This window comes from Lissotriton helveticus, chromosome 8 (genome assembly GCF_964261635.1).
Source record: "Lissotriton helveticus chromosome 8, aLisHel1.1, whole genome shotgun sequence".
NCBI classification, from domain to species: Eukaryota; Metazoa; Chordata; class Amphibia; order Caudata; family Salamandridae; genus Lissotriton; species Lissotriton helveticus.
In genome coordinates this window covers 1,496,400,027-1,496,426,037 of record NC_136069.1, presented here as the reverse complement: position 1 = coordinate 1,496,426,037, position 26,011 = coordinate 1,496,400,027, and the positions used below count along the sequence as shown (strand labels likewise).

General features: G+C 44.0%; 1 protein-coding gene across 12 annotated transcripts in view; it reads right to left on the bottom strand.

The window, feature by feature from the left end:
* The window catches only part of PICALM (phosphatidylinositol binding clathrin assembly protein), a 519,981-nt gene that overhangs the window by 366,643 nt on the left and 127,327 nt on the right, over nucleotides 1–26,011 (bottom strand). For all 12 annotated transcript variants that reach the window (XM_078658455.1, XM_078658454.1, XM_078658453.1 and 9 more), the window contains exon 2: nucleotides 16,754–16,896. In XM_078658455.1, the coding sequence (XP_078514581.1) occupies nucleotides 16,754–16,896 (143 nt within the window). The remainder of the gene's footprint in view (nucleotides 1–16,753; nucleotides 16,897–26,011) is intronic.

Genomic DNA, 26,011 nt, shown 5'->3' with positions numbered 1-26,011 from the left:
CCTTTCAAGACCTGAATCCAAGGCCGCTGCTTGAAAGGCTGAAATCGGATGTGCGACACTGGAAGACCCTCCCGTTAACATTATTAGGCAGAGCGGCGCTATTCAAGATGATGGCGCTGCCCCGTTTCCTATATGTCTTGGAGAATACGCCAGCGTTGATCCCATCGTCGTTCTTCCGGCCGGTATCTAGTCAACTGTCTAGCCTATTATGGGGGACTAAACCGCCTAGGATCGCGCATATTAAATTGATTAGGGACTGGTACAGTGGAGGGATAGCACTCCCAAATTTGGAAATGTACTATTGGGCGGCCCACCTCAAGGTGGTCAACCAGTGGATACATAGACCACAGGACGACCCGGCATATTTAGCGGACAGACGTCAGCTAGGCACTAACACCCTACTGGCCCCACTCTACAACAAAGGTCTGACGGCTAAACTGAGCGGTCCAACTAGACACACTGTGTCGCTGTGGCATAAAGCCCAAACACGACTAGGATGGGAGGGGGTGATTACACGACTTACGCCCCTGTGGGACTCCAAAACCCTGGGTAACCTGCGGCACAGTAAGGGCTTTACTCAATGGGACAACATTGGGATTACCACAGTGGGGGATGTGTGGACGAAGGACGGAGTGGTTCCATTTGAGACTCTGAGGGAGCAATACGATATGGGCGTTACTGAGACATACCGATACATACAGATGCGACACGCTTTAATGACAGCAATAAAACCGGGTACTAATGTCCCAGAGTCGGCTCCGCTGGAAGACCGACTACTCACAGACTATATGGAAACTGGCGCTACTTCCAACACCTATCGCAAACTGATAAACAATTTGCCCGACCCGTTGCAGAAACTGAAGGAGAAATGGGAGAACGAGGTAGGGGAGATGGATGAGACGAATTGGAACGCTGCAATGGCGTCTCCCAAAGAAGCCGGTATCTCGGCAAGATTTCGGCTAGTGCAATTTAAAATATTACACAGAGTATATTACACACGCACTACCCTACATAAAATCCAGAGGGCAGACCACCCGTACTGCTTGAGAAACTGCGGGGAGGAGGGCACATTGTTCCATACCCTGTGGTCTTGTCCCAGCATGGTAGAATACTGGCGGCGTGTGACGCGCACTGTCGCCCAGACTTTACAAATCCCAGTCACGCCTGACCCTAGAGTTTGTTTGTTGAATGTATGTGGCCCAAACAACCTGACGCCCCATGGACGAAAATGGGTGGTTATCGGGATGATGTTGGCAAAGCGAGACATATGGGGGGCAGCTGAAACATCGACTCTAGCGCAATGGTGCAGGAACATGGATATGCTCATGATAGTGGAGCGGGCGGTATATCAACAGAGAGCCAACCCACGTAAATGGAACAAATTGTGGTCACCATGGAACACATATAGGGGGGACTTGTGTGAACCACTGCCAGAAGAGGGAGACATGGATAGTTCAGGGGAGGAGGATGAAATTGATTAGGAAGGGAAGGGAGGTGGGAATGTGTAATGACGGGGAGAGCTCCAGGATCTCCCGTGCTCTCATGGCTGAGATACTACGTAGATGAACGGAGGGGTGCGTGACACTCACTGCTATACTATTACTAATTAATACAGCATTGTTCGATCTACATGATGCTATACTATCCAATCACTGACCTTTAAAGTTAGAAGTTATGTTTAGCAAAAGAAAAGGTAAAATGGAAAGTTGCACTAACGGTTGGTGAAGGCTGAATGTTGACGCTGCACCGACGAATATATATACTTGCAAGTTTTATTCTGTGATGCAACAATAAAAACAATTTAAAAAAAAATAATAATAAATAAATAAATACATTTCTTTGGAGTTGATGGGGGAGTCGACGTTTCGGTCTTGGCAGCCTTAGTCTATAAGACCATCATCAGGACAATTGATTTTTGCAGGAGAAGCCCCTTCTATTGGAATAGAGGTTGATGCGGAAAAACACAATATATGTGACCTTAAAAATAGGTATTTTGCGGATTTCGCTTTGGGAAAAAATTTCGAGTAACTACGTACTCTAAAAGCATTCCATCATTGATGCTGGGTCTCTCTTCTCTTCTAAGAATATTAATTTTGACAGATCGACAGCAATGTGGTCCTGACTACCACCTTGCAACAAGGTCACATATATTGTGTTTTTCCGCATCAACCTCTATTCCAATAGAAGGGGCTTCTCCTGCAAAAATCAATTGTCCTGATGATGGTCTTATAGACAAAGGCTGCCAAGACCGACACGTCGACTCCCCCATCAACTCCAAAGAAATGTATTGTCTGAAGAGTAACGTTTATTCACTGTTGGTTTACAATTGCTCTCTTTTCACTTTAGGAGCTGATGCTTGTTATGAACTGTCTGTTTAATTGATTTATACATCTTTTCATTAATTTTTTGCTGATGGTTCATTTCTTTTTATGTATCCACCTGAATCAATTTTTTATATATAAAATATATAAATTATTTCAATATAAATAGGACTCTCCATGTGCTTTCCACCTTTTATCCACATTTGTTGTTGTTGTCCTGTGGACACGTTCGAGGTTGATCTCACATGACTTACTCGTCTAATTGAATTGAAAAAACCCACAATTTTACTAGAAATAAAATCCCTTGTAGACTATCTTTACATTGTACTGTAACAAGGATTAGGCACTTAGTGTGGTAGTTTAGCCAAGACAGTTCCTGCTGCAGCGGGAGCAAGTCTGATTTCCAGAAGGTCATGAACCCTCTACAGTAGTACAGCAACCAAATAATGAATGGACTGGAATGAATGATCTGAATGAATTTAGGACTTATAAAGCGCATGGTTACTCCAAAGGAGTGTCCCCGAGCTAAAAAGTACCATCATATAATGGTCGGGAAAGTCATAATGAGCATGTCCCCTCCAACGCGTCCCTACAGACCCACCGCTATTACTTGCACGGACCGCAGCTGCGAGGCATAGAGTTCCAAATCTCGGCTTGGGGCCCTAAACTGGTACCAGTGGCTGAGATTAATTCAAGCATCTCTAATCCATCACTTTTTCATTCACTGTTTGTTTGTGCCCGCGATTAATAAAGTAACCCAAAGGAGCTTCACCATTGGATTCCTCCTTGTACCCAAGTTGTTTGGGGGCTGAGTTTATAAAAAGTCTGCATACCCACTGGCAGTACATAAGAGCTCTGTCCTTGACTCTGCTCCTGGTCTATAATGGTACAGTGAACAAAGAGAATTGACTCTAATGTGGCTTCAGATTAATTCAAGCATTGTAACAATGACTTTTCTTTTTTTTTTTTTTTTTAAACCTTTATTGTACAGGGAAGGCTCACAAATACGGGCCTACAACCCAGCGGGCCGGCCACCACAAATAAGGATCATAATCAACAATACAGAAACGCATACAGAATATCCCAACAAATCATACAGGAAATAAGGGCTAAAAGCCATATAGCAACCAGCAGGGACAGGATACGAGAAGGTTGATTTTCTAATATATAGAAACGGGTACAACAGGATAATAAACAGGTAGGAAGTCTCGGAGGGCCGTGGTGGGCCGCGAACAGCCATGGTAAAAGATACAGGATAACTCAATAATGACAAATACCTATTGGTAAGGGCAGAATATGAGTCGCACCAGAAAAACAGTGGCAACTGCCGTTCAACGCCACCCACCACAATAAGAACATATCATATCATACAGAGTCGAAAAAAGCTTATCAAATAAAGCCCTCCGTCACACAACCCAGGGGATAAGGAAAAAAAAAACCCACGAGAGGGGGGAGGAAGGGAGGAAAAAGAGGGAAAAGGGACAAAAAGCGAAAGGAAGAACGCCACCTCAAGCATGTGCCCCATGGCAAACGAGGCCGGAAACCACAAATCGGTATACAGAACCGGTAGTAACCAGAGCAAAATTAAATAGTGAGCCAAAGTCACAGTAAGACCCAAAGGCCAGCGCATCAAGAACAACCCACCCAGGGGGACACATGCTGAGACCGCGTCCCGAAAAAGAGGACACACAAGAGCCATAGAACTAAAAAATAAGAAAAAGGAGGGGGAAAAAACCCCCCAAAGAAATGACAGACCCCCCCCCCCCCACCCCGCAAGCCCACCCTGCACCCCTGCAGAAGGCTATGGCCCACCCCCCCAGCAGCGTGCCTGTCGCCCTAATCAGAACCCGAAATATAGAAGAGCTAAAGCAAGATAGAACCATAAAGACAAAAAAGGGGGGGAAAAGAAGGAATAAGGGAGAAAGGAACACGGGAGAGGGCCATATAACAGAATCAACGGCTCCCACCCTCCCGTCCGAAACATCAGTGTCCACGGGAAGACGAAGAATTGAAGGATACAGAGCAGGAATACGACAAAAGTCCGACATGGTCATACCGTACTAATCGATCATCCAACCATTGCAAGACAACAGTCCACAAAGGCAAGATCGTCTCATCCCTGTCCTTTTCTTTCCAAATCTGTAGCAGTCCGCCTCACGAAGAACCAGACCACAAGGAACAGGAGGCAGAGAACAGGGAGGTCAAACTTCAAACCACATAAGATGTTCCGTGCACCACTCGAATGATCCGGAGCAGTCAGAAACCATTGTACACAAGGCAGGCACAGTTCCGAAGATGATCCGAGGAAAGTCGACCCAGCGGAGTCAGCACAGGATCTACGATCGGCCATTCGAGGAGATGAAGAACAGGAAGAACCACCAAGACCGGACAGGACCCGGCCCACCGACCCACAGCACAGGAGAGGACACATCACGATGGAGGGCAGCAGAACTCCGCACATCAGCAGAAACGGCAGCCACCGGGTCCATAATTTCCAGGATAGAACCAGCCGCACCTAGCAGCGGCGTAGCCGCACACGCCAGGGGGGGCTCAAACGGCCCAGCGAAACGAGCCTCCTCCAGGTTAACAGCGGGTGCGGCCACAGGAGTATCCCAGGAGCGCAGGGCGGCGAGGATGTCCTTAAGTGTAGGAACACCTTTACAGTATCCGGTTTCTGTGCCACATCGTGGACCACCGCCGCCCATCTCGGCCCGGCTGAGATATACAGGGTCGGCCGCCATCTTGGAAGCCCGGCGGGGTCGCAGCGATCCCCGACCCCCGACCGGGCCACAGCAAGGCAAACGGAATTCAGTCAACCACCAACAGAGGCACGTCCAGAGCAGGAAGGGGGGCCACCAGAAGAAGGAGGATCGCCGGCCCCCCAATGCCGCCGGTCCCGTTCTCCGAGTCCGGGCGGAGGCACTCAAAATGGCCGGACCGGAGAACAAAGGGGGGGACAAGCCACAATTACGGTCAGTCCCGTCAACAGAAGGCAGCGCCTCCACCCCAGGCCGCGGGACCGCCTGATCAAACCAGAAAGCCGCGACCGGCCTCTCTGCACAACCGCCTCGTCGGCCGAGTCCACTGCGCCATCAAGGGCCGGCCATAGCGTAGCGCCCCGTCCGGGCGCCGCCAAGGAGAATCAGGCCAGTCCGCTCCGGAGGTCCCGAAGCGAGCGAAGGCACAGTTCCGGAACCACGGCACCCAGAGACAACCGGAACAGATGGTAAGTGTCTATAAATCGCCGTAGATCCACAGCGTAGCAGAAATTGTCTCCCCGGGGCAGGATAAAGGCAGGATTTATGTTTCGAACAGGAAAGTTGACGGAGCCGAGCTAAAGCGCGGCCATCTCGGACGCGAGCTTGGCTCCTCCCCTAACAATGACTTTTCGATAAAATTTTAGGTCTGACTATAAACAGCTATACCTCAGTTCTAGACCTACTGTTACCAATATTTCAACATACACAAAGGGGGCTATGGCTTCGCCTGAGGGAGTATTTCACTTATCTTAAGCTGTTGTGCGTACCCTTCCGCTCTTGCTACAATGCATGAAGAAGAATTTTACATCTGATAAGTGCACTTTTCTTCACCTCATACAGGCAGTATATGGAAAGCCTATAATACCCAATCTAACACACGTCATAAATAGCCTACCATGTCTACTTACAATACTTACCTTAGTACCATGCTAAAATTACCATACATAACTTACCATACATTACCTACGCTACCAACAAAAAATACCATACCTACTTACCATACATGCAATGTCTTACCTACCATACCCACCATACTTAACCTACCATACCTAAACTACCACACCCAATCAAGGATGCCTACCCAACTATCATGCATAAATACCTCAATAACCTATCCTATCTAACCTACCTACCATATTTAGTCTACCATACCAAACATACCATACAGATCAAACCCATCAGATGGCAAACTAAAGAGGCTTGGAGGCTGCCTTGGGGGGTGCACTGGGCCAAACTCAGGCGGCCTGACCCCAGGGTCTGTGGGTGCGGCGTCCTCGGCCATGCAGGGGCTGGGAAGCTTGCCGGCCATGGTGGCTGGGCTGGTATGGACGTGGCTGTGAACCACTTCAGTGGCTATGGAAGGAGCAAAAGGGGGACTGGGGTTGACGGGGGCCATGGAAAGGCTGAAGGACCTGCGTGTAGTGCTGCTGTCCTTGATGCGCTCCAGTGCTGAGTCCACCTCGTCTCCAAAGTGACAAGAGTCATCAAATAGCATGATCATAAGCAAAGCTTGGACATCCTCTCAAAAGCCAGTTGTCCTCAGTCAGGCATGGCGCCATCAGGCGACCAACAAAGTAACTGCTCTGCCTAGTGAGTCTATTGTGTCCAGCCCACATCTGATTGCAAACTTAGCTGCTTCTCTTCCATCAAGCATAGATTGGGAGAGTATGGCCCTTGCCTCCTCCGGCACCTTAGCAGCACCTGTGCAACCGAGTCACAGAGTGAGTGAGAGTATCAGCCCGAAGGGCATGCAGTGTTCACAGATCACAATGCCAGGCTGGCGGAAGAAAACATTTTCTTTTCTAAGGAGTCCAGCCTTTTTTATTTTCTTTACGGTGGGGCAGAAGGGAATGCACCAGGATCTACTCAGGAGGTGGAGGCTTGTACCACCACGTTCTCTGGGGTAGGGTGCTGGGTGAGGAAAGAGGGGTACCCTAGCACGAGGTAATGGTGGCAGATAACGGTCCAGTCTACAGGAGCATCTGTGCAGAACTTGGACCAGGCTAGAGCATGACGTCCATAAGAGCTGCATTTAATGGGAGAAGTAGTTCTGAAGGGGTGACTCCCGGTTAAAGCACCTCCGTCAAGATGTTAGGACCTCTACCGCCCTCCTCACCACCATAGCAGATCCGGTCGGCACCTTCCTTAGGAGTCATGGTAGAAGGAGAGACAAAGCCATTATCAGGGGAGGTGTTCAGTCCACAGGCATCCACCAATTACTCACACCAGTCCATATGTGGGTCCAGGGGCTGGTATTATTCAGGAGCCAGTGGCCCCTCGCAATTTTCCTCAAGACCTAGCATATAGAAACAGGGCTCAGGCTCCGGCCAGAGGAAATGGCTCCTGAATGCTCTGGAGTCGGAGTAAGACAATGCTCTGCCAGCTACGTGTCAGAGTTAGGGATAAGAATGGGGCCAGTGGTGTCGGAAGCGTCAACAGTGGGACCGGATCCATCTGTGGGTCCAAGGGGCCTGACTGGTGCAGAAGTCAGACCCACTGGCTGTGAACCAGTAGGGGCCCCTCGGAAGCAGGGGGTGCCCAAAGGCGCGCCGGCAGGTAAGGGCCGCCCAAATATGAGGTACTTGGAATCTTACAATTCTTGGAATTATGAGGGGGTTGCTTCGGCTCCAGGAAACTCAGAGAGGCTCGGAGACAGCCCAGGCGCAGGCTCGAGTGACGATGCTTCGAGTGACGATGCTTCCTTGTCTCGATGGACGACTTCAAAATCGAAGACCTCTTCGACTTCTTATCTTTTTCTTTTTGTGGGATTTACTGAAGTGGGACGACTGCGATGACAATCTATGGCTCTACGACTGATCCTCTCGACCGGTATCGAGACCATTGCGGCGTCGCACGTCGAATGGCAAAGAGTTTGAGGAATTGCTCCCTCAAGGCTGTGAGGTGCATGGAGCGACAATCAATGCAGGCCTTGGGATCGTGATCATGCTCAAGGTACCAGAGACAGAAGAGGTGTGGGTCAGTCACTGACATTTGCCGATGACAAGCGCCGCAGGGCTTGAAGCCAGCCTTCCTTATGCCACACCAGGAGCTAAATCTTGGAGGTGGGACTTCGAAAAACGGTCAGTCAAAAAGTGACTGGGTGTAGCTCTCTCCGGATCTGCAGTGACTGGCGTGGGAAAGTAAAGAACTCGGCTTGGGTGGCGCCTATATAGGCACTTGGCATGTCATTGCCGGCGCAGAGGATGCCACGGGAAGCCGAACACCATCTACCAGCATGCAGGAGTACTGCTCATGAAAAATATCCAGATCCAATCTGACCCCTAGGGCTAAACCTAAGGTAAGGAATCTACAGCTAGAAGTCTATCAGAATATTGAAGTAAGCCAAACCAGCTTAACCGCATCATTTCTCATTTTTGTCAATTTCTGTGGGTGCATACTTACAGGCAGATCAAAAAGCTCCAGTCATTGATTCTGCTCCTGACGATACCACCCATCCTCCCCTTCCAGACTCCGACCCTTGTCGGCTGGCAGCTATCTCCTAAAGGAGCTCCAACAGTGCATTTCTCCACTTCTGTGCCGGCAGCTTTTGCTGAGCACCATCCTCTCAATACCTTTTAATTTCAGGTTTTTATATCAGGCAATAGACAGTTTGAGCTGTCTTCCAGACATTCTGCTACAAATTCTTTAAAATATACATAGAGTGGGTTTTGGTTCCGTCCAGAGCAGCATTTCAGCTATGCCTGAAGCTTTTGGCTTTTTGGTGTATCATTGTTCTTCCTATTCAGTGCTTGCACTGCAATGCATAAGGGACTATATTACATCTAAAAAGTACACAATACTGTTTATCTCATGAAAAGATAGTTTTATCTGAGACTGCCCAGGGTATTTTAAGCCCATTATCAGCCAGGAATGTATTGCACACCAAAAATGTCAGGGATTTTGGGAGAAGTTTTAAAAAGGCTGTTTTGCTACAGAATGACATGTTCGATTGAACACAGAATTTGCTGTTTTATTTGTGACGAATTTTGTTTGCATACTGTTAATTATTAAAGTAGATCCTTCTGATTGTTAATAATGTTGACTACAAGATATGAAACAAAGAGTTTCATTGTGTGTTCACACATGAAGCTTACAATTTTCATTAATTTGTCTTAAACATGCCACAAAGGACAACAATTATTAACACAGCAAAGTAGGGAGGTTATGAAATCCTAACCACTGAGTTTTGTATTCCATGTGATAGAGAATGAGATTATCATATACATCTGTAAGTAATACTGATATGAGGATTCTTGTAACTTTTACATCTTTCTACAAACAATATTTGTTTCAATATTTTACACAGTGAGGCAGGTCTCACAGTTTATTTAGTCAAGGACAAACCAGTGAATTATGTGGACAAATTCACCCATGACTTTATCAGTTGTAATATACTCCCAATCTGAAGCCTATGTACTGTAAGGTATTGAGAATTAACTTCAATCTCTGTTGCAAAATAATCTTGTAGACATTGGAAAATCCAACAAACCTAGTTCTGGTACATCACTGTGCTACAACTATAAACATGAGCCAAACCAGGTGAACAAATGGATGGACTGCCAGGACGGTTGTCGGTTATGTGTAAACTGAGAGTCTCAATGGAAGATGAAAGCGACGTTAGCCTCGTGGTGCCTGAGTTTTTGCAAAGGGCAGGGGACAATACTACTGCTCAACAAACTTTGGCATAAGCAGACAACAAACTATGGCCAGGAGGTTGGTCAATAGCTCAATATGGCAATTTTCAAGGCTGGTACCCCTTTGCAGCTCCTGATCATCAACAACTTCTGAAAGAGGAACATAGGCCTATTTACTATGACACCATCATATTACTAAACCACCATCATATTTACTAAACCACCATCAAGAGGGATTCACCATGTCACACATGGTTAAAAGAGAAAAAGGAACAGACAAAAAATGATGGAAGGAATGCCTTAGTTAATGTCAGCAACTGGAAATTGCTCGAGCCACCATCCAATTCTTCGTTTTCCAAACACAGTGCCCCTCAAGACAGAGGTCAGGTCAGTACAAATCATTATTAGTCCTTCTACAGTAGGAGCATGCCAATCCGAAATGGCAGCCCGGGTCTCCTCCAGTTAGGAACACAAGTAGACCCAGAATACCTGCCTCTTTGGACCTACTCAGTGAGATGCAGACTGTGTCCTATTGCACAGTGAGACTAGGACCATCTCTGAGAATACAAGTTGCACTTAGGGCAACAGTCCAGTACAAACTGCAAGGCCAGGTCCCTCAAGAGTGGACACAGGGAGCTCCCAACAGATTTCCTCTTACTTGAGCCTCCTCAGTGGGGTGCGAGATGAGTCCTGTGGCAGAATGAGTATGGGGCCCACATCTGGGTGTATGTTTATATTTATTTTACTTGTGTGACACACAGCAAAAATCAATTGCTTCTAGGCACTAGAGCAGGAGGACATCACCATATGGAGTGAAAGGGGTAATCGCTACCACATTACGATGGAAGGATGCCACTAGCTGAACACTCGGCAGCGAGCCCGGGTGCGGGCAGCGTCCGTCAAAACCACAGCTAGGGCACTTTCACTGTCTGCTGCACGCGCCACACGCTGGGTTGACAGTAGGTGAGGCACTTTCGCACACAGAGGCTGGCCCTCATCAGCTCCTCAGCTGTTTACACATGCGCACCACTGTCCCCGCGCTACACTACCACACTCCCAGTGCGCATTGCACCGCCCACGGGGTCATTGGAGTCGTGCATGCCGGAGGGACACGTTGCAGCACTGACGCAACAGAAACGCTGGGACACGCTGTTACAAACTGCTTTGTTTATAATGTTTGTAAAGTTAAAGGTTTATTCATAGTAAAATTGTAAAATGAGACGTCATTTATAGAGAAGATTGTATGCTGAACAAGAGAGACGTGCATACACCACTCGTGGTCTAGCAAGCAGGAGGCGAGCAAAAAACCACAGGGCGCCTGCTCCTGTATACAACTGCCCCAATGACCCACCGACCTGTTGCAGCCGGCCCACAGGGATGTAGGCTTTGCTATTTGTAATGCATCTTTTTTTTTTGAATAATAATAAACGTCTTCAAAAAAAATAAAATAATAATAAATAAATAAAATGGAGTGAAAGGGGTTATATTTAATCGGTGCTAGATGGTGAGGTTTTGGTTACATCGACCGTGTCAGCCATCACAGTAAGGGCTGGTGCACGGAATGGTGTATACATGTACCCTGCCCCCTCCACTCCACTCTGCGGTGGAATATGTCACTCCTATCTTTACAGGAATCCTTTCCATAATTTATTAGAGCTGGCCACCTGCGTTATTCCCAGTGTAAAATATTTTAAGAAAGTGGGACATAAGGGATGCGATCATCACATCTTTAATTCCTCACCAAACCTTTATATCCAGGCTCACGGTCAAGGAGAAAACACTGTGAAGGCTTTAGAAAACCAGGCTACATCTCAGGAGACCAAACTGCACACATTATGGTTCAGCAAGCAGGAGGCACATTGAGAATTGTATTAATGGGATGCACTGTGTAGATAGAAAAACTGTAGATGGTTGAAAGAATAGAGAACACTAGAGCACTCTAATTACCAGAGAAAAGGAACTGACGGGCCTCTGCTTTATATGATACTGTCAATAACGCTAGCTTACTTTTTTCCAGCTACAGTACAAGCATGACATCAGATCTGTAATGTAATAGTCATGTCATAAATGTACCCCTAACCACCCTGATACGGAGACCTTTTTACAGGATACAAGACCATGGATCATTGTATTCACTGGAAAGACTAAAAGAATACACCGGGGAGACCAAAAGGGTCTTACAAAGAACTGAATCTTTTCGCAATGACTGAAGTCAGGAGGTGGCTGTTGATTCTGTGGTATTATTCTCAGCGAAATTGACATGAAATGCAACACAGCGTTCCACTCTCTCATTCCCAATATTCTACATCGGCACGGGTCTGCTGGAGCGGGTGATTGGAAAGAAGCACATGCATATCTAAATGTAGGTGGACAGTGCTCAAACTCACATATGTCTGGAGAATGACCCAGGTACCAAATCACCACCCAATTCCTTGACCACAACCACCACTAGTTATAAATTACTCTGCATGAGCAGACATAAAACCGAAATCCTAGTACTGGGTTAGGCGGCGCCAGGCCTAAAAGTATATTGTTTGACCCATCCCTACGTAGTCCAGGACCACATCTCAGAACAAATGAAATCAGATTGTCCTCTTTGACCGACTCCGCACATTTGCTCAACATATCAATGCCATTATAAAAGTTTATATTTCCAGCTAACTATGCTTTAGAACATGTGTGTGCGTCTTTACAGTCAATATTGAGTGGTGTGGACAACAGTTATGCTTGTGTGATGTTGTTCTGTTGAGCTTTGTTTCAAGAGATATTGGGCAAGTGATTGGAAAGTTGAAATTCAGTGTGGAACGGGGAAGGGATAACATGGTCACTGTTCCTACCGTAGAATACAGACTGTTATCAGATGTTGTACCACATGAGAAATTCACATGCCCAAAATACATTGGGATCAGTGTGGAGTATGACACAAGTAAATAGAGAACAGAGAATTTGATTACTTACCTGGAATGTCATGGGTCTAAACAATCACAAAAAAACTGCCAAGTTCTAGTGTACGCTACACACGATCGAAATACTAGGTCTACAGAAGACATACCTGGTTGACACTCGAGAATATAAGCTAGCTAAAAATTGGAGTGTGTACATATTCTTCACCTCATCCTCGCCATACGTTAGAGGTGTCGCAATATTCATAAGTGAGGGCCTACAATACACACACTAATTAGGCCCTGAGGATCTGGAAGGCAAATAATGCATTCATATGGCCCCAATTATGATGACCCTTAATTCTTTCACAACTTGCTCCAAAAGCACAACAAGCAGCCCAGTCGGTGTTGCTATAGGGAGGCGAGCATAACATCACATTACATCCCACATTAGGCAGCATTGGAGACAGGGGAAAGAGTTTATCCTAAGGCGAGAAAGGCAATCCATGGTAGCATGAAGACCTGCTGTTAGCTTTCTGGAGAATGCGAGGCCCACTAGAGCAAAGTTATACATGCTACACATCTGATGCTGGGTCAGAATCTAGGTTACATTACTGGCTGGTATCGACCAAGGTTTCCGAATGGACAACAGGTGTGGGATATCTGGCACATACATACACAGATCAATCCCCTCTCTTGTTCACAAATACAATACTGGACCATAATATACATGAAGCGAGTGGCGCCTTCACTTCACCATGTTGCTGGACACAGTGTTGAGACCAGAGATAAAACAGATCATCGCTAACTATTTCAAAGAAAACACAGGGCCAGTAGACACTCATAGCATATGGCCAATGGACATGGCATACTAAAATCAATCAGAAATGCATTAGCCCTGCTAGAGACCGAGACCCAAAACTTGGAAGGAGCACAATATGAGCAGGGTACCCCTGAAAGCTTACCCGGCCTACATACAAAAATACAGGAACATAGAGACGAGGTAGATAGAGAGCTGAAATCCCTAAACAAATAGGCAGTGGCAAGATCATATGAGGAGGGTAATAGACCCAGACATATGTTTGCCAGGCTTACTAGACCACGATGGACAATGCCCACAATAACCTCAGAGTGAGAGATAAATGGGCCACGGACATGGGTCAAAACTTAAGGGATGATGATTGGGTCTACTCCAGGGTCTCCCCATGCAGGTCCATCCCTATACTGTCCCTCAGAGGGCATAAGAGGCCAGTGCCACTGGCCCTGGATAACCACTCCCAGTCTCTGGGAGCTAGTGTGAGTTAAAGTCTCTCTTCTCAGTGGAGTCTGGTGACTTCTCCTTCCAGCAAGGCATTCTTTCACCATTCTCTCGCCTATGCCCAATGAGTTATTAACAGTCACTCACTTTTGGAGGGGTTTACAAGTAGGCATTAAAAATTCTCGAAGGCAGGCACCTCTGTCTAATCCTAGGGTGTCACATCATCACTCCACCACTGTCCCAAGCCTCCTGCACAGCCTTTTGGGATATTTTAATATGGCAGCTTGGGGTGGTCAATGGAAAGACCTTTCTTGGGAGCCTCAGCCCCACCCCAACTGACACAGTTTCCTGATCCCTTTCCACCAAAACCTTAAAGGGTCCCTCTCCGGTATTTGGCTCCGGAGGTCTGGCTTTCCTGATTTTATCCCCACTCTTATTTACCAGGAACTGGGCTAAGCAGAGTCACAATTAATTGTTCTATTGTGTGGGGAGGTCTTTGATCCACCTGCTAGCCAGTAGAGTAATTGAATTGGCTCAGTGGGGAGCGGACAAAGGCCCGGAATCTGCTTATGAGCTAAGCCAGGGAAATAGGTCAATTCTTCAATTGTATTAAGGAGGACAGTTAGGTCTATGTATGGTGAAACTGTGCTGTTGCACAGAATTTGCCCTTAAAGGGTAAATCATTAGAGCATGTAGATTTTCACCAATCATTGCAGATGTACACTATGAATGCCCACTCACATTAGAAAACCAAACCTACACCATGTAAGCACAAATCCCTTTAGGGCCCATTCTGTGACAATCTACCTATGCGCAGATGCACAGCTGTGCTAGACGGTAGTCTCACATGCGCTGAACACACACACATGTACTCAGGTGTTCGCGTATTACCAGTCCAGCTCCTCTTATCTTAGTAGCGCAGCACTGGCCTTATCTTAAAACGTGAACACCAGCGGTTAGCTCTCTCAGTCCATTTCCATAGATTTTCCAGTGAGTGAGACTCAGTTAGTGAGACACACTCACAGTAAAAGCCCAAAACCAGGTAGTCATATTTAAAAATCTGAAGGGATTAAATGGGCGAAACCGATTTCCTAACGGGCTATTGGACCTTTTTTATCACTTCCAAAGAATAACTGCTTTCTGTAATTCCTATCCACTGGCTCCCACAACTAGAATACAAAACAGTTTTTACGTAACGGGCCTCCTGATGACCAGTCCAAGATCTCACACTAAACAAGCATTTTGCACTCCTTTTTGGATATCAAAAGCAGGCCAAATGAAACTTACTGGGTGAATTTCATTGTAGACTCCATGCCATCATTAGACCAAACCTCAAAAATCCCCTCTTGGGATTGTTTTTAGGTGCTAAACATAGGAACAGGAACAAAGTGGAAACATAGTTTTATTAATGAAATATGAAGCGACATTGAAGGTCAGTAGCCGCCCTTTACCCCGTTCTTATTAACTTTCTGGTCAGGCCCGCTCCCTCTCCAGCAGTTTGTATGATTTATATCCATTATTGCTCACTGTCCAGATGTGCATAAGAAATGTCTATCTAAAGCTGTTCTTTTCTGCTGGTCTGTGCTATTGGCCCTCCTTTACATCCTCAATCGTTGCTATGTATACGGTGCTTTGATTTGATGCAAGATTGTAACATGTCTATGCAATTTTGTCAATAAAGTTTTTTGAAAAAGTTTTTTAAAAAAATAAGAAGCAACGTGCCCGGCATCTGGCTGGGCTAATCTCCTTTACAACTGTCCTCAAAATCATTACTAGAATGTTCCTGTACAAAGGTATGGACCCACAAGCTCAGGCACGAGGAAACACAAAATTAACATATGGGATGAGGGGTCTGGAGAAGAACCAAGAGACAAACGGAACAAGGGAAACACAGATGGAAAACCTAGCCGGTCATTGGGCTCCTCTGACATTTATTGAGTGGGCTGCAGGCTAGAGAGCAGCTTTCAGAGACGGATGAACTGTTATGGCACAACCATGCTCCAGTGGCCGCATCCTAATCACAGCCCGCTGCACAGGGGGGCTAGTTCAACATTTTTAATGATTTTCGCATGAAGCTACAAAATAGGACATCAGTCTCACAACTAGTATTTTCTGGTTCGAATGAAGGCAACCGATGGAAAACAATCTGAAAAGGTTCTCAACTTAAAACAAACCATGTGGACCATCGGGTTTGATTTAAGTTCTAGAGAGACTCAACTTCTATTACTATCAAGAGTGAGTTATCAGGTTCACTGGCTCATTGAGAACACAGGACCTACCCGGAGGTCACTTTAATCAGAATCATGTTAGTGTGCTCCTGGTGGTCTTTCATCAGTTTTAAGACCAAGTTCGAGTAACAATACGTCCCAATTCATGGCCACTAACTCCCTCTATGACGAGGATATTTTACCAAACAAGACTCTATGCAAGATGACCAGATTAGAGAGCTAAAATTGCAGGAAAGTCGTTTTTCTTGCTATACCTCGTAAATGTTATCGCTTTGCAACTTACAAAAATGAATAGCCAATATCCATTTTTTTCTGTGAGAAACATCTTTAGAAAACATAGTCCTTGTAGGTGCCATACATAATGAACCCAAGTTCCAATACATGTTTTACCTAATCATAAACGTAGACTTGTTCAAACATAAAAATAAAGTTCTTCAAAACTGATACATGACAGCAGAATGTCTTCCAGATATGGGATCAAGGTACGCGGAGCAGCATTCAGAAGCACAGCTAACATCTTTTACATTTCTTGACAAATTTGCACTGTAAGCAGTGACCCCCAGGTCTATCAGTTTAAATACTATAAATGCACAATACAGATACAGCTGAAGAAAATGCAAAAACTAATCTCAGCATTTCTATTATTTTATGTCAATAAAAAGTTGCTTTACCTCGTTTCCATATACCATCAAATGGTGGGTTGTGATGAGGGACTTGAAAACCACCACCCAACTACTGTTTGTCGTTCTTTCAAATAAGGAGTCGGCGAGCTGTGGGATATTTACATTCATCTCATTTGTGCACTGGATTAAATCTGAAATAGAAAACAAATTGAGTTTTACGTTTTAGTTGTGAACAGGTAAATTTAGTCAAACATTTACTAATAAACAACTGCAGTGAAAATTGCAAATATTGTGTTCTTTACCCACAAATTAAAGGATAATGAATTATTTATATTTTTTGCAAAAAGGAGCAGGCTAAAAGAAAGATATTGCAGTTACATTGATAAGTTTGTGGGCATGATGATGTAACTATAAAAAAGTATTAACTTCAAGCGAAGTACCTTGTCAGGGAAAGAGGTACGTTCTTATCATGAAACATTAACTTAATGCGTTTCCTAAAAATAAAAAAAACGGATTTAAATGTCTTTCTAAATCTAAGGCGGCTACATTTTGCCCAGTGAATGGACCATTTAACTGTAGGGCACACCATCAGAATAGAATTATGCCTTTTGATTGCTCGATCAATTCAGGTTGCTGGCACTTTGAAGCCATTATATTTTGATAGTTTGTTGAGGAGTCCCAGTGATTGACTATGGGGTTGTTTGCGGGAGCTGAGTTTCCAAGTTACTACACAAATTCTACAATTAATGCCGCACTGCTCGATTGCCTATGTCGGCTTAATTTCGCAGAAGTCAGCTCTTTTTATAAAAGAGCAATTAAGTTTGATTATGAAAGGTAATTTAATCCTCGGAAGCTGCAAAATTCAGTACTACACAGTACAATTAGAGCAATTATCTACTTGCTTGTATTTATACATTCTTCGGTAGCATGATTATTTCTTAAATTCTTAAATGGATCTGTGATTTTGTTAAGTACAGAGCAGGCTCCTACGACTGTCACAACGCATTACAGAGAGATCCATGAAAAGACAAGAAAATAAAAAATCAACAGCTCTTGTCCCAAAACATCACTGTGAATAGCATGATTATTTACAAATCGTGCTTCTAAGAAACACACAATTGTCATTTACAAAACTTAGCCTAAACAATAGAGAAAATACATTGCCAACACAATGATCTGCAAAACAACACAGCATGAAGTCAAAGGTCTAACTAACTACAGGGAATTTCACTGTGGAAACCATTTAGAGAATGGTCAACAAAGCACTACACACAGGATATTACGTAAGATATTTCTGGAGGGTGAGGCATTTTAATTCTATTCCTAAGGCAGAAATAGAACTTTAAAGCCAGAGTTCATAATAAGAGATTCGGTCACTGGACATTATCTTTTTTTAAACTAGGTGTTTTCAGATGGCTAGAGTCAAAGTAACAGAAGTAACGAATATTATGTAAAGATATCAAGTTTCCACCATGATCACATCTACTGGGTTTGGCTTGTTGATGCAGTACGACCCTGCCCACAGGAGCACATTAACTATCCCATTAAAGCAACACATGATCTAGAAAATATTGATAAGACTAGATAAGACTAGATATTGTGGTATCCTATATATATATGATGCAGTGCAATAGATGGCCTCTTATGGTGGCTTTCTTTGTTCGGTTTTTGAGGAAAGATTCAACTTCAGTAAAAAAAAAAAGCACACTAATCCTCATTCTGTCTTTAAGCTATTGATGAGAATATCATGTTGGGTACCCTTCTTACTCCATAATCCACTTGGATTTGTAGGTGGTAATCAGGGGAGAAAAGCAAGGGAACCAATTCTTGTGTTTAGTAGGATGTGAAGAATGAACGGAATGACCTAGAAAGTTATTTTGGAAGGGACAGAAACCATTTTTTGCCTGGAACACATCCAACATACAGCAAGAAACTCAAATAGATGATGTAAGTCATCTTAAATTTGGTGGACGTTACACCATGATGTAACAACAATAGACTCTTCGTAAATGCTCCCATAGAAAAGGGGTGCCATGAGCACAATAATGCCCATGTAAGAGAGGATCTGTAATTGCCTACAATTGTATTTTGATTATTGCTTATTTATTTTAAAATTAAATCCAAGACTCAGAAGGAGGAAGAATCACCAGAAGAAATTGGAAATCCCTACAACCAAGAACTGGAAGCTCTCAGAATCAAGGCTAATATTAGCCTTCCAGAAAGACTATAAAACTCAACTCTGCAGACTACACTTAAATTCGTTGTATGCCAAAGTCTCTGCTCTCATCAAAACTTGAGTAATACTTCATACATTCATTCTTCTGTCACCTATTATCTATACTTATCTGTCCAGGAGTCTAAGTCTGCAAAATAAAAATATATTTGAGAAATGATATAGTAAATTACATTAAAAAAATCAGGGTCATTGTTTAGGAGTATGCATACACTTCAAGAACATTAGTGATGGGAATGAATTACCTATTTAGGGCCACTGTTGCTTTCATGAAGATTATTAGTTTCACAGTGTCAATGGGTCGCAATGCACTGGAGTGGTTGTCTTATGTGATGTGAGTGGTGTGTATCAGACATATAATTCGGATCATACGTGCAAATCCACAGATGCACACCCCAAGGCTTCATTGTTTACCTTCGCCTGCATTATGATCTGATTTTGTCATTTAACCTCAACTACTGTAACTATGCTGATAAAACACAATCATGTTAAAGCATTGAAATTCATCTGATCTTGACTTCTGTTCTATCAGCGAACACCTACTACCAACAGATGACTGGATGAAAGCTAGTTACTGCAAGTCAAATGCCTCACAAAAAGAGACGAGCATGTGGCAAATTGATCAAATATCGCTCTACAAGCGTAGGACCTGAAGGGCTAAGACCAACAGCAACGTACTTAGCTGAATTAAGAAACCAGGGCATGATCAGGGACCCAAATCTCTTGATAACACCACAAGTAAATCAAGTCTCTAAACAAAGATTCTTCACAATGGAATGACTTTAGTGAATTTTCAAATAATGTGGCCAGTGGGGAAACAAAACGTGAGGGGCCCGCCCTGCAAGATATGCTGTAGGGGCCCCTCACACTCACATCAGTAGGGGCTGAGGGGGCCCCCTCCAATATGGGTAACCTTAGGGCCCCCCCACACCAAAGGGGCTCCAGGGGCCTTTGTTACACCCCTGAATGTGGCCTATATCAATATGTTCAAGCTACCATCAAACAATACATGGAATTGGAGCTCTCTCCCGCCACCAAAAAACAAATTCGCACATATTCGCCCCGTTATAGGATCCCCAAATAAGGCCAACCAATCTTAGGCAAATCCCCATTTAGACGGTCCCACCTTTCAAAAAGCCACTAACAATTGGAAGCTCCTTCTATGGAACATGATCCCTGCCAAATAAAAAATAATCTGCAATTAACTGGAATTCTGGAGAACACTTAAAGCCGACTATTTCCATCAATATAAAACAAGCGACATACACACAATATATGACGGAAAGCAGGCAGGGACTAATGTGTTTATTCTCACAATAATGAGTTGCGTTATATCTATGGCTGTTATTACCATAATTTGCATTATGCATTGCTCTGCTAGTCTACTACACATAGTTTTCGAAAACTTATACCATAATGTAAACACAAACCGAATAAGCAGCCTAAATGGATATTTTTTGAGCAATCTTTAAACCACGCAAGAGCCGGAGAGATTTCAATAAACATTTGCAAATAAATGCAGCGGATGAAACTCTGTATAAAAAAAAATATTATTAGGCACAGCACTCCTCTGCTCTCCTGTCTGAAATTCGTGTCTCATAAACACCCCTAATTGGATGAAGCGAAATAAGGCTTCATGGAAAACACAATAACACGTCTCCCAACTGCCCCTTAAAAGTACAATCACTTCCAACGTTGAAGCATAAAGTCATTACAGTAAAAGTACCAGTCTGGAGGTCTGCAACAAGCTGGCAGCTTAACAGCATTGTTAAAATCTATGGAGTTCTATCTAGTCCAAAAATACCATCTTTAAATTATTGTTTGACAAAATATATATATATATACATAAAAAAAAAAAAAAAAAAAAAAAAAATGAAAATAAGAAACTACATAGACCACAATGCAAAGCGAGGGAAAGACAACGCCCATTACAAAAGAAACAAACAATGAAGTGATGTAGTTCCTTGCCATACTAGTTTTGATCGACAGCGGTGTGAAACCTTTGATAAAGCTCACGAAGACACGAGCGAAACATGTTAGGAAAACAAGGCTGCTTTTGAAATAAATTGTTGCAGGCTTCATCGTGGTGTGCGGCTAATTACCTTTCTTTCTTGGAAGGTGTTGGGGAGGATGTTCAACGGCGTGGTTCAGCCGTATGCGACGCACCGCCACAAGAGCGCCATAGCCTGACCGCAACTGAACCTTTTTTTTGGACTGCGCAAGCAATTAGGTCAGGTGGGTGCCACCAGAGACTGTCTCAGGTACTGGTTCTCTGCCAACTTTGAAAACGAGTTGTTGGGGACACGATGGACTGTGCACCAAGCCAGGTATGAGCTACATACCCAATGGAGGGTTCAAAAAATGAAAATAAGAAACTACATAGACCACAATGCAAAGCGAGGGAAAGACAACGCCCATTACAAAAGAAACAAACAATGAAGTGATGTAGTTCCTTGCCATACTAGTTTTGATCGACAGCGGTGTGAAACCTTTGATAAAGCTCACGAAGACACGAGCGAAACATGTTAGGAAAACAAGGCTGCTTTTGAAATAAATTGTTGCAGGCTTCATCGTGGTGTGCGGCTAATTACCTTTCTTTCTTGGAAGGTGTTGGGGAGGATATATATATATATATATATATATATATATATATAAGCTCCAAAGTTGCACCGGTAATCCCAGGGCACTCATTCAGCGGGTGCAAGCTCCGCGCCGATACTCGCGGAAATTATTCCAGCTCAGAAAAACGTTTCTTTCAGGAAACGAAGAAAAGCGCACTCCGGGGGTAAAGCAGCAAGGTTTATTTTTCAGCCCACAAACACTTGTGCAACAGACGCGTTTCGGACGCCAAGTCCTTCGTCAGTGTTTACACAATCAACAGTCTGATGGCAACATATAAGGATTACCAGCAAACTAGAAAACGGACATTATACATATAGCGTTAATGCAGTGGCCATTTTAGAAAGGTTAAGATACCATAGTTCATATACCTGAAACCGGTGTCAATCACCACGGAAGCCTCATTTCTCCCTATTTCAACACATACTGCCGTGTATCGGCAAGTCACTGCATTTCTTACGCTTTTACTCATTGTCCTTTTACAGATAAAACAAGAGCAGGGCATGCTATTTTTTGCATTTATAAAGTATCAAGAAGCTCGCATCAATCACGTCCGTGATTCGAGTCATTATTCTTGGACATGCATGCTTATATCTTTCAATGCCTTCAGTCAAGGCTGATATTAGAAGAATAACCACAATTAAGCCGTGTATCGGCATGTCACCACACCTTGCCAGTATAAAATATCATTTCTGCAAAGTTATAATCATCAAAATCTCAAAATCATAATCAAAATCTCAAAGTTTAGTATTAAAATTCAGATATATCATACAAAATCACATAACTGTTTCAGAGTAGAGGACTCATCAGCACATCATCAGTATCCTATAGGTATTATTTACATAGACCATTTTTTTGACTCATCTATTTTCATAAAGAACATCATTCTCACATGTAAGTATATTATTTCCCTAGGTGAACCATAAGTTCCTCCCCACTATTAAGACCCATTGGTTGTTTGGTCTGCATGTCAATGATATAACGTGACTCCAGTCTCCGAAGACTGAGTAATCTGTCCCCCCCTCTAGGATGTAAAGGGATGTGGTCCAAGCCGAAGTACTGCAGTAGCTCTCTATTACTTTGGTGTACCTCCGCAAAGTGTCGAGCTACAGGATATGCCATATCTCTGTTCATTATAGCTCGTTGGTGCTCAAGGATCCGCATTTTAACATTTTTTATCGTACTTCCAATATATTGGAGTCCACAGGGACAGGTAAGACAATAAACAACATAGGGGGTAGTACATGTAATAAATTGTTTGATGGTTTTCAATTTAGACATCCCTGGTATTTTATAGGATAAGACTCGTTTGCTGTTCTCGCAGGCACGACATTTCCCACAAGGAAAAAAGCCTTTCATGTCTTTAAGGGTTGCGCTCACTTTAGGTTTTACTGGTGTGAGATGGCTATTGACTATTCTGTCTTTAATGGATCTAAGTTTCCTGAATGTTACAAGGGGTTTGATCGGGACATCCTTTCCTATTACAGGATCCGTATGAAGGATGTGCCAGTTCTTTGTCATTATCCCCATAAGGACATCGGCCTGATCAGAAAAAGTAGTTATCAAACGAAACGTATTTTTCATATTAGACGAGGAGTCTTGCTTCTTCTTATTCTCAAATAGATGTTTTCTTGGAATCTTGGCTACCTTTTTATAGATCTTATCCAGGTGTACCTGGTCGTAGCCCCTTATGATAAACCTTGCAACACACTCCTCTGCTGCTTTTCTGAAATCTGTGTCCTGTGTACAATTCCGCCTCAACCTTAATAGCTCCCCATAGGGGATGCTTCGAATGAGACTAGGGGGATGGCTACTCGAGGCGTGCAATATACTATTCCCCGCCGTCGGTTTCCTATATAGGGTTGTCTCTAACTTGTCTCCATTTACAAAAACTCTTAGGTCCAAATAGTGTACCTCTGATACGCTGATGTCAGCAGTGAATCTTAAATTAAGGTTGTTCATATTTAGGTTCTCAACAAATGCTTCAGCCTGTGTGGTGGAGCCCCGCCACACAAGAAACAGGTCGTCGATGTATCGACGCCATACCACTATGTGATCTGCCCACTTCTGATTGGTCCCCGCCAGGGCCACCTGCTCCTCCCACCAGCCAACGAAAAGGTTCGCGTAGCTGGGGGCGAAGCAGGTTCCCATAGCAGTCCCAGACATTTGTTTAAACAATTCGGAGCCAAACAGGAATATATTGTTTGTAAGACAAAACTCCAAACATTCTATTAGCATGGTATTGTGCTCCATGTATTTTGCAGACCTTTTTCGCAAAAAATATCTAACGGCCTCTATACCTTGTTGATGTCTAATACTAGTATAGAGGCTCGTAATGTCTAGAGTGATCAGAACATACGTGGTATCCCAAGCAATAAGTTCAATTTGTTCTAAAAAATGTTTCGTATCCCTAACATAGGATTTAAGTTCAACAACAAAACTTGCTAAAAAGGAATCAATATAGATCGACATATTTTCTGTCAATCCTCCCTTCGAGGACACAATCGGTCTTCCCGGTGGGCACTCTAGATCTTTATGAACCTTTGGCAGGTGATAGAATGTCGGTGTGACAGGTTCGGTGTTACGTAAGAATAAAAATTCATTTGTATCCAGCATCATTTTATTGCGCCATTTAGTTAACAAATCACTATAGGCTTGAATGCTGAGCTGTTATTCAGTTTTGTCACTTCTTCGATAGTTCTCCTCCATTCCAAGTTGTCGGAGAGATTCTCCACAATAATGTTCTCTTGTTAATAGGACAACATTGCCCCCTTTGTCGGAGGGTTTTATGATTGTACCTTCCATTTTTGCCATGTTCACAAGTGCATCCGATTGTCCTCTATTAAGATTGTTCTTCATCTTACACCTCTTGTTTTTTGTTGCTGGTAGGGTCCTCAATTTCATGAGATCCTGTATCATCGCCTCAGAGAAAGTGTCGATGGCATCATAGGGCATCTGTGGGTTGAATTGGGAGGGGGCACGGAAGTCAGTTACAGGGGAATATTGCTCTATTCCTCTGTATTCTCTCACTGATGGTGGTACAGAGGTCGCCTCATCCCCAAGTTCATCCAGGATGTTCGCTGTAATCAGATCTCCAACGGAGAGTACATCTGTAGGTTGTGATCCCACTTTTTTAGAAGTTCTCTTAACTTCTCCGGTGGATGGTTTAAGTTTGTGGAATTTATGTAACTTGATCTTCCTTGTCAGTTTGAAGAGATCGATACGTGTCTGGGTATACTCAATTTTATTGTTGGGACAGAAGGTTAATCCTAGCTGTAATGTTTCTTCTTCTGCCTCAGTCAATGTGTTCTTAGTTAGATTAATGATGGTTAGGTTTTCTCCATCATTCACCATCTTGTTTTATCTGTAAACGGACAATGAGTAAAAGCGTAAGAAATGCAGTGACTTGCCGATACACGGCAGTATGTGTTGAAATAGGGAGAAATGAGGCTTCCGTGGTGATTGACACCGGTTTCAGGTATAAGAACTATGGTATCTTAACCTTTCTAAAATGGCCACTGCATTAACGCTATATGTATAATGTCCGTTTTCTAGTTTGCTGGTAATCCTTATATGTTGCCATCAGACTGTTGATTGTGTAAACACTGACGAAGGACTTGGCGTCCGAAACGCGTCTGTTGCACAAGTGTTTGTGGGCTGAAAAATAAACCTTGCTGCTTTACCCCCGGAGTGCGCTTTTCTTCGTTTCCTGAAAGAAACGTTTTTCTGAGCTGGAATAATTTCCGCGAGTATCGGCGCGGAGCTTGCACCCGCTGAATGAGTGCCCTGGGATTACCGGTGCAACTTTGGAGCTTCAATTTACGTTTACCAAGGCACCGCGAAGCAACAGCAGGAGAAGGGAACAGTAGGAGGTCGGACATCGAGCCACCGATTGACGAGGAGAGTCTGCTAAAGTCACCGGTGAGCTGTGTTTTACTGTTTCTCCGCCCTTCGTAAAATATATAATACCTACTGTTTTGCCGAACACAGCGTGGGGGTAAAAGCGGCTTACCTTACGGAGAGATACCGTACAGCCATAGTTGCGCAAACACAATGTGCGACGAGAAAGACCGCCAGGAGGCGGCACTTGACATTTTTAAAAAGAGAGCACCAGGCATAACCACTACACCGAATGCCGGTGCAGGAGCAAAGACAACATCAGGCTCCTTGGCAAATTTGTTTATCAAGCTGGAAAGATGCAGTGAAAGGGAAGTAAGGAAGTGGTGGGAGGCCACCTCCCTACAGAATTATATGGATGTCGACAGGGTCCCTAGGGGGCTGAGAATCTACACCGTTCCGGCATACGAAAGCCCAGATCCAAAGCTTTTAGAACAATGGGCCGAACTTATAGCTGCGTCCTGTAAAGCACAGTTGGATTTATTGGTAAAATTTGCCTGCAGTGATCGGGCGAAAGCACTGGAGGAAATTGCCCTGATCGAAAAGGAGATTGCTAA